Source organism: Hippoglossus hippoglossus, chromosome 10, assembly GCF_009819705.1.
Source record: "Hippoglossus hippoglossus isolate fHipHip1 chromosome 10, fHipHip1.pri, whole genome shotgun sequence".
NCBI classification, from domain to species: domain Eukaryota; kingdom Metazoa; phylum Chordata; class Actinopteri; order Pleuronectiformes; family Pleuronectidae; genus Hippoglossus; species Hippoglossus hippoglossus.
The window spans coordinates 27,156,344-27,165,700 of NC_047160.1; the positions used below are offsets into that span (position 1 = coordinate 27,156,344).

Consider the following 9,357-nt stretch of genomic DNA (forward strand, 5'->3'; position numbering starts at 1 on the left):
CAGTTTAACCATTAACTTTATTTTTAATAACTAGAAATAAAAAGAACTTGTATTAAGTATATTTCCAGTTTCCAGGTTTCAGCCTGAAAACGAATCAACATCACACAAGAAAATAAAAACAGTGCAACATAAACAACTTCAACTTTATTGAGAAAAAAACTCATCACAGAGCGATTCGTTGACCAATCAGCCGTCGAGTTGAGATTCATCTTCAGTGCAAAAAGAGGAACAGTGAGGAGGAGGCGGAGCTAACGGCTCGTCACTAAAACCAAATAACAGAACAAACTCAAATCTGTCAAATCTTTTTTTTTTTGTTTTAAAGTGGACTGTTCTCAGCAGCACATGAACCAATCACTGACATGCATTAAGTTATTATTATTATATTATTATTCTCCTGCGGCTCTACGATGTAACAGTTGGTCTTCAGTGGTTTACAGTGAGTCCACTCTTTGATTGGCACATTCACAGCTCAGAGTCCTCGGCCCTTCACCAAGCGGACAAACGTCAAACCGAGGATTTTAACCATTAAGCTCGAGGACGGGGAAAAATAACACAAACAAAATGGCTGTGGCTGTCTGATGGAGGGGGCGTGGCCACGTGAGAAAATCCAACAGTTTATTCCAGCAGTGAGTGACAGGAGGATCACATGGCGTATTTATTCGTCCAGTCCTGAGCTGTCTTGTTGTACCTGCACCAATAGAAACACAGTTCAGGACCTGATGAGGTGGACGCAGAGACGACGTCATGCACGCACACACACACACACACACACAGTAAACACTTTACAGTCCAGGCCATAAGTATGTGGGCGGCTCCACGTGTTCTGACATTAATCTGTAAATAAAGACGGATGAAACTCAAAAAGCTGCATCTTGTGGCGATGACGTCATTTGGAGGCGGTCCATGCAGCAGCGAGGGGAGCCGCGGTATCGAGGCCCCGCCCAGTGACCCACCAGACCAATCAGGAGTCAGTCTCAGCCTGTTTTCATATCATCAAATAACTAAATAAATCCAAACTGATCAGAAACACTTGAACAAACATCAGTGAAATGAGAACGAGCTGAAACGACAGAAACATCTTTACAAACATTAGTTAACGTCTACTTTGATGTTTTAGTTTGGTCCATCTGCCAACATGGAGGAGGAGTTTATGACCTGTACTGCAGCCTGACACCAGGGGGCGATGGAGATGATTTGGATATATTAGTTATTTGATGATGTCATGATTGAGAGCTGAAAGCTGACTCATGATTGGTTGAGTCTCAGCAGGAACTTGTCACCACTGTTCAGACTTTGACTCGTCATCACCACAAGATGGCAGCGTTTGTATCCGAGGTATTTTAGTGGAGACGTGTGGACATCGTTATTCACAGTCTGTGGTTCGAATCCTCGCGGCCTTTCACGACACGTGTTTCCCAGATGGTTAGTGTGACTGGAGTTTCCCGGCCGGGCGCTAGCGGCCCGATGGCGCTGCATGCAGGTCAAACACAGAGCAGCTCCGGTGAGTCTTACCCTCACAGCATGGCGTACTTCTCTGTCCACTCCCTGGCTAGTCTGTTATACCTGAGGTCAACGAGTGAGACAACACATCACATGACCGTTCACGTCCACTGGTCATGTGGTGGAGCGACCACGGGGCGGAACTGTTACTGACAGGAAGTGTTAGCGACGCTTTGTGTTCACCGCTGCTAGTCGAGTCATGTGACTGATGAGAACCAATCAGGAAGAGAACGTCTGCGTCATCGTTTACTAAAGAGTTTTCCAGCCTCTAAATCAGAGACCGGTTTACACCGGTCTCTGATTTAGAGGCTGGAAAACTCCACCGGGCGTAACCATAGCAACAGTGATTAACTTCAAAACTAATCGCCAACATCGCTGTTACATGAAGCCTGATTATCCGCCATGATGACATCACAATAACCTTAGTAATTCACTGTGTGCAGACGAATCCGGACGCGTGTCACATGACCTACGTGAAGGGGCGGAGTCTGGGTGTGATTGACAGATAAGTGCGAGCTGAAGCTCTGTGGCTCTGCGGCGGCGAACTCACCTAACAGGGTCTGTTTTGTAGATGCGGGCGATCTCTGGCACTAGCGGGTCGTCAGGGTTCGGGTCACATAACAGAGAACAAATGGACAAAAGGACTGGGGACAGAAAGACATCCGTTACTGTCCAACATCCATGTTTGGTCCAGAGACACTGAAACTCACCAACTTTCACTTTTAAACTCAACAATCCCCAGAACATGAGTCACCGAGCGTCCCTCATCAAACTGCTACAGTCAAACTCTCAAACATCCTGTTTGGACCCAGATCGATGGATTATTCTCTGAGAATCAATGAATCGTGTTTTATCTCACGTTTGTGTTAGTGTTCACGTGATGGGACGTGTGTACCTCTGGCCACTAGGTGTCGCCGCTCTGAGGCACAGAACTTTACAATCTTTATGATTCATCTTTCATCTTTATGACATCACAGAGAGTGAAAACACTGGAGGAACATTTCGACTGCAGAGTCCAGAGTAAACAGAAGTTTTCAAAGTGACAGATTTGAATCTGAACAGCTTCATGTTCTTGTCGGAGCAGGTGTTTCTTACCTTTAGAGATTGTTAATGCTGGAGACCACTGTGATCTCAATATATCCAAGCAGATGCTGCCGTTACTGTTAATGTTTGGGTGATAGATTCTGGTTGTGAAGGCGACCTGACGGAGGAAGAGGAGGAAGAGGAGGAACACGGTGAATCAACTGAGCAGCTTTCATCCACACATCACAACAGGTCGTTAAATGGGCCGAGATGTTTGAAGAGCTTCAGTGTTTCTGTGCACAAGAGGAGCTCCGTGCACCACAGACTCAAACCTTCAACTTCACAATCAACCTTTAGGAAACACACTAACTACACAACATGTCCAGAGCACTCACGGTGCTCGATGCTCAAGTGAAGGTTTGTAAAGTAAAACAGACGATTCTCTCTGACCTCCACATTCATGGCTCTGAAGCTACTGGTCACTTCTGTGTTGGTTCAGATTCACCGGGTTGTGATTGGACACAACCCCCCCCCACCCCCCCTCACACACACACACTGGTTTGTGATTCAGCCCTTTTAGGGTCGTAAAAATGAACATTTCTAATATATAATTAATATTAATCACATTCTCTACAAAGAAAGAGAATCTTGTGGATTGTGCAGGGAGGAGCTTATTGTGCACTTCTCAAATACGAGTCAATGAAAACATTCAGACCTATTTCCTGTGCACAGTGCAGTTAAATGTCTGTGCACATTGTTATCTGTCCAGATGCCCGGGGGTGTTAGCTGCGAGATAAGCAGACACACAAGTTATTAAAGTTCGGAGGACGCCTGAGGATCTGAACGAGGGAGCGACACTGAACTGATTACAACAGTTTCATTGACAGAGAACATGAAAATGTTTGAGGAAGAGGAAGAGGAAGAGGAGTTCACTGACCTTGGGTGGTTTGAAGGGATAATCTGTAGGGAAATGAATAGTGAGGAAAAATACTCCCCCCTGGTACGGACTGTCAGTCTGCAGCAGGAAAACAGACACACACACACACATCAACACAACGGCTGCTGCTCTAATGACAACGAGATTCACTGAACAACGTTTCCTCCAGAGTCTGGATTACAGACGTCAATGATGAAATGATTCATTAGTGTAACTTGATTGATTAAAAGTATGATAACGTGATTATGCCCAGTTTACTCGGACTCACACGACTGTGGCGTGATCGTCATCACAGCAACAAATTCACTGTGTCATGCTAGCTGTCGTTCATGCTAACGTACCATGCTAGCTGTTAATGCAACGCTTCAGAGGGACTTATTGTTCTGAACAAGTTGAAAATGAACGTTAACTTAAGGTGGGAGCTGAGACTAACCCCCCCCCCCGGTGGTTTTATAGCTTATATTTGTTTATGAACATTTTTTAAAACTCAATGAAAGTTACTGAAACAACTTTATAAAAGGTGAATGATACTTACAGGCCCCATTATAGTAGCTTGCCAATGAAACACTGCAGGAAAAACAAAAAGAGGGTTAATGAAGCATGTTTCCTGTGTCATGTGTCATGTGACATGTGACATGTGACATGTGTCATGTGACATGTGTCAGTATGCAAATAAAAGGCGGATCTCACTGTCTTCGCCGACGGGTCCGGCCGAGCACTGAGCCGGAGGATCTCTGGACAGATCAGTGAGCTCCTGCAGGAAGAGGAGGAAGAGGAAAGGTTCAAACAGTAACACCATCTCTTCAGATACGTTTATATTAGATCGGTTTCAGTGTGACTCCACAGACGAATCCTTCCTGTCAACATCGTAACTCCGCCCCTCAACAACCTGTACGACTGCAAACAGCTGCCTCACACGTCCAACTGTTCATCAGAGAACCAATGGTTCATCTGGTGGCAGATGTGAGTCACAGAAACAGCAGTAATATAAGACTGTATATATCATATAGTATAATCAGTAGTGTGAAAACTTTCATCTTACAGAACTAACGATGCACAGCAGGAGTTAGAATCACAGACAAAGTGGGAGATGCTGGTTTTTCTTTTTCTAATCAACATTACGACCGGGACATTTAGTTCGAAGGCCTGAAGTGTGAATGCAGCATTAAAAACAAACTGACACAAACAGTACTGATGTGTAAGCAGGATTATTTTTACTCTGCGAGTCGAGCAGACACAAGAGTCTAGAGGCCAGATCAGGAAATAGCCCCAGGGGGAGAAAACACTCGGCCACTTTTAGGACGAGGGGTTTGTGTTTCCAGCTCGCAGGTCTCGCTGCAGCCAAGCAGGCCGTGCACGCTGGTATGTGAGCGGCACACACAGCTCAGCTTTCAGCTTTGACTCAGTCCAGAAAAGAGTCGACACCAACGAAGCTTTTCAAAATGTGGTCGGTGGAGAATTCAGCCCCCGAATGTGACAGAGTTCAAACTCCACTGATTCTAGTTTCTGAACAAACTCCTTCTGTCCGGCTTCTCTTCTGGAACTTTTAAACACCAGGAGAAAACATTTACATTTTGTGTGTCTCTGTGGTATCACAAAGTTTTGCCATCAATAGTAAATCATTCAAAATATAGAACTTTACTAATTAAATCTCCGCTAAGTAAAACAACTTGTCTCAACACGTAAAGGAAAGAAGAAATCAGATCCTGGATCTGTCTGTTTATCTGAATCTGCTCCAGAAGGTAACAGAGTAGTTTTCAAATGCCATCCGAGCCGTTTTGAATTTCTACTTTTACTTCTGGATGAAAACATGGTCGTGTTATTTTTGTCTCTTCTGATAAACAGTTTATTCAGTGTTAATCTCTTTCATTGACAGAAACTATGTAAATCGTATTAGTGAACTTTCTGCTCTGGTGACTTTAATCAACACTGACGATAGTTACATGGTTCAGATTCAGGATCTGTTCAGGTCAGAACTCATTGTTGTCCACGTTAAATGGAAAGTACATAATGTAACTGGAATATTTCTAGGGGAGGGGTTTAGCTGTCAGGAGGAGGTGTTTACCTGTCCGGGGGGAGGGTTTTTTTCTGACAGGGGGAGGGGTTACTTGTCAGGGGAGGAGTTACGTATCATGGGGAGGGGTTACCTACCATGGGGAGGAGTTATGTGTCAGGGGGAGGGGTTTACCTGTCCGGGGGGAGGGGCTACTTGTCAGGGGAGGGGGTACATATCATGGGGAGGGATTACCTACCACGGGGAGGAGTTATGTGTCAGGGGGAGGGGTTTATCGGTTGGGAGGAGGGGCTTGTTTAAGGTCCAGGTGAATCCACTCCTGGTTTGAGACCATGAGCCATGACCAGTAAGTTTGTTTGATGTAACTGAGTCAGTTTCTTCTTTGTGTTATGTTAATACGTTATGAACCTAAACTCACTTTATGTTTTGATGCTCATCATCTACGAGATATGAGAGAAATGTTTGTTCCTGATGAAGAATTCAGATGTTTTTGTTGACTTAGTGAATGTGTATATATATATATATATATATATATATATATATTATATACTCAAGCTGCGTGAATTCTTCACTGCTTCGAAAGTAAGTTTTTGAATGCTGCATTTTAATTCATCATAAAATCATAACCACAAGAATCCCAAGAGTTTATAAAGAAATATGAAATAATTCTTCATTATGCAACAATGTTATTGTTGTTCTCAGTCGAGGAGCTTTTTCATCCCAGACTTTTGCTCGTCACAGCTCTTGTGTAATAACTGAGGTCCTGTTCACACCTGGTGTTAACACCCGTCCTGAAACAAGAGGGCGGAGTCAGGATGAATAAATGTGTAGATCTACTATGAAGAAAGATTTTTACCTATTTGAAAAAAGTATCAATCAATATGGGGTCCTAGTTATTTTAAACCTATGGTCACTGAGGAGAGTTTGAGTTCTAGTGACTGAACTGTGGCAGGTCAGAGGTCGTCAGCAGAGTGGGCGGTCCTTCGTGTGACCCAGCACACGTTTGTGTTCACAGGACGGATTTAGGTTCTACACTTGGTGCAGACCAGTTGTGATCAGACCTCAGGTTCAGACCAGGTCTGAACAGGGTCTCACAGTTACATCATCAATAAGTGTCTGAAATAAATTCAATGGAAGTCAACATACGATGTCACAGGAAAGATCTTAAATATCCATCAGCTTATAGATGCATCAACTCTTATTATGTAGTTACATTGAGGATAACTTGCCTCCAGTGCGTCAGCTGAGCTCTCAAACACCACTTGATAACTGCATTCATCAAATGATCTGATCAGTTTTTAATTTCAGTATTTTTAAAGCTCTTCTGTCGTCTATGGTAGAAAATAAAATATGTGATATCAAGCTAAACTGATGCGATTGATTCACCACTTTAAGTTTGAGCTCTGGTTGTTGCTGGTTGTGAAGCAGGAAGAGAACCTGAGGCTGAACGTGACCCAGTCTTTACAGAGCACATGTGACAGGTGTGAACGAGTCTGGAGACGTGAAGCTGCTGGAACATCATCTATGACCAGTTTGCTGGATCAGTGAAGGTCTGAGGAGGCAGATCCTGGGAGGGTCACACAGACCTTCATGTCCCAGCCAACGGTTCCTGACTGCTGTTAGGTACCAGGATGAAATCCTCAGAGCGACTGTCAGACGCTGGTGCAGTGGCCCCTGGGTTCCTCCTGGTGCAGTGGGTTCCTTCTGGTGCAGTGGGTTCCTCCTGGTGCAGTGGCCCCTGGGTTCCTCCTGGTGCAGTGGGTTCCTTCTGGTGCAGTGGCCCCTGGGTTCCTCCTGGTGCAGTGGGTTCCTTCTGGTGCAGTGGCCCCTGGGTTCCTCCTGGTGCAGTGGGTTCCTCCTGGTGCAGTGGCCCCTGGGTTCCTCCTGGTGCAGTGGGTTCCTTCTGGTGCAGTGGCCCCTGGGTTCCTCCTGGTGCAGTGGGTTCCTCCTGGTGCAGTGGCCCCTGGGTTCCTCCTGGTGCAGTGGGTTCCTCCTGGTGCAGTGGGCCCTGGGTTCCTCCTGGTGCAGTGGGTTCCTCCTGGTGCAGTGGCCCCTGGGTTCCTCCTGGTGCAGTGGCCCCTGGGTTCCTCCTGGTGCAGTGGGTTCCTCCTGGTGCAGTGGGTTCCTTCTGGTGCAGTGGCCCCTGGGTTCCTCCTGGTGCAGTGGGTTCCTTCTGGTGCAGTGGGTTCCTCCTGGTGCAGTGGCCCCTGGGTTCCTCCTGGTGCAGTGGGTTCCTTCTGGTGCAGTGGGTTCCTCCTGGTGCAGTGGCCCCTGGGTTCCTCCTGGTGCAGTGGCCCCTGGGTTCCTCCTGGTGCATTGATGTCATCGACTGACCCTCATGTTCCTCTGACCTAAATCCAGTTGAGCACCTATTGGACGTCATGTGTCGGTGCATCCGACGCCACCAAGTCCCTCCACAGTCCAGGAGGTGATGATCCAGGTCTGGGAGGAGAACCTCCTCAGGAACATCATGTCCAGACGCTGTCAGGAGAACAGGCAGGAGGAGGCCACACCCACTGAGCCACATGATGACTTGATGAAATTCCCACCAGTTGGATCAGCCTGTGGTTTCAGTTTGTTACTGGGATGTTCAGTGTGGTTTTCAATCCAGTCCTCAGTGGGTTGATGGTTTTAGTTTCCATTGGTCGTTGTTACGTCATTTGGTTCTTAACTAATAAACAATGTCCATCAGTACAGATGTTCTAGTTGAATCGTTGTGAGATCTGATGTGTGGTGGAAGTGTTGCTTCATGTTTCTGAGCTGTGTTTAAATGTGAGGCTGTGGAGGCCTGTCAGAGTCTGGAGCTAAAGCTAACACCCGGCTAGCTCCGGGGCCGGGGGAGCCGGGGCAGCAGGAGGAGCAGGAGGAGCAGCAGGAGGAGCAGGAGGAGCAGGGCTGGCTCTGAACCTCTGACACATGTCAACACATCAGTCTCTTAATGCTTCATCACCTCAAACACTCAACGATCACACGTCAGACGTGTCGTCCACAGCAGCTGTGGACGAGCTAACGCTGCTAGCTAACCCGCTAACCGCGCACACGTCATGGAGGCTGAACACAAACATGCAACGTGATAAAAGCAGGTTCGTTACCTTGGAGATTCGTTTTAACGCCATCGTGTCTGGAGGGATCAGCTGAGAGGAGCAGGGCAGGCCGGGAGCTGACGCTAGCTAACTAGCATCTAGGATCGTGCTAGCTCTGGTGGCGCTAAGCTAACAAGCTAAGCTACACATACGCTGTTTCCCTGATCGTCGCCTGTTCCTCCGCAGCTCGCTCCGGGTTCAGGTTCCACTCTGCTCCGGGTTCAGGTTCCACTCTGCTCCGTGTCAGCCCCAAAATAACCGAGAGCACCGAGCAGCTCAAAATGTCTTCCGTGACAGCAGCTGTCAGAGCACCGGCAGCAGGAGGTCTCACTCCGACTCGGTTTCAAAACACCGCACAACGTCACCCAACATGGTGGCAGCAGGGCCGGACCAAGCTGCTCAGGGGCCCCGGGGCAGAGATATGCTCTGGGGCCCCTATTGGTCCCCCTCTGTACCACGACCTGCCTTCACTGGGTGAGCTGTATGTAATTAAAAAAAAGTGAAGCACTGAATAATATCTCCACCTCGTTGCTGCAAAGGTATTGTATTGTATTGTACTTTGACCTTCTCATAGCTTCAGATGTTTGTCTGTCCTCGTCCTGTTACACTATCTATCATCACGTCTCACTACAGAGACTAGAACAGTTCCCGGGCATTAAAGGAACCATCCCAACCTGGTTGAAATCCTATTTATCAGGTAGATTCCAATTTGTGCAAATTAATGCTGAGTCATCTGTTCACATCACAGTAAATCACGGTTCCTCAGGGTTCTGTGCTCGGCACAATTCTATTCACATTAT

General features: G+C 46.8%; 1 protein-coding gene across 4 annotated transcripts; it reads right to left on the reverse strand.

Moving 5' to 3' along the window:
* Nucleotides 1-117: 117 nt before the first annotated feature.
* LOC117769194 (ubiquitin-conjugating enzyme E2 D2-like) lies at nucleotides 118-8,891 on the reverse strand. Of its 4 annotated transcripts, none has more exons than XM_034597929.1 (8): nucleotides 8,567-8,882; nucleotides 4,151-4,214; nucleotides 3,996-4,027; nucleotides 3,461-3,538; nucleotides 2,596-2,701; nucleotides 2,051-2,144; nucleotides 1,513-1,563; nucleotides 118-688 (listed from the first exon to the last, which is right to left on the reverse strand). In XM_034597929.1, the coding sequence occupies exons 1-7, from the start codon at nucleotides 8,588-8,590 to the stop codon at nucleotides 1,515-1,517; spliced, it is 447 nt and encodes a 148-aa protein (XP_034453820.1). In that variant the 5' UTR covers nucleotides 8,591-8,882; the 3' UTR covers nucleotides 118-688; nucleotides 1,513-1,514. The 4 variants fall into 4 exon arrangements, with proteins under 4 accessions (XP_034453820.1, XP_034453823.1, XP_034453821.1 ...); XM_034597932.1 differs by lacking the exon at nucleotides 8,567-8,882 and adding an exon at nucleotides 7,102-7,150; XM_034597930.1 differs by lacking the exon at nucleotides 1,513-1,563 and having other exon boundaries at nucleotides 8,567-8,891.
* Nucleotides 8,892-9,357: the final 466 nt, after the last annotated feature.

What these genes read in the sequence shown, in the direction of transcription:
- LOC117769194 (XM_034597929.1), bottom strand. Translation starts at nt 8,590, where the DNA reads ATGGCGTTAAAACGAATCTCCAAG. An exon ending in ATCCCTTCAAACCACCCAAG is followed by an intron (nt 2,702 to 3,460) that starts GTCAGTGAACTC and finishes TTCCTCCGTCAG; the next exon opens with GTCGCCTTCACAACCAGAAT. An exon ending in AGCATTAACAATCTCTAAAG is followed by an intron (nt 2,145 to 2,595) that starts GTAAGAAACACC and finishes TTCTGTCCCCAG; the next exon opens with TCCTTTTGTCCATTTGTTCT.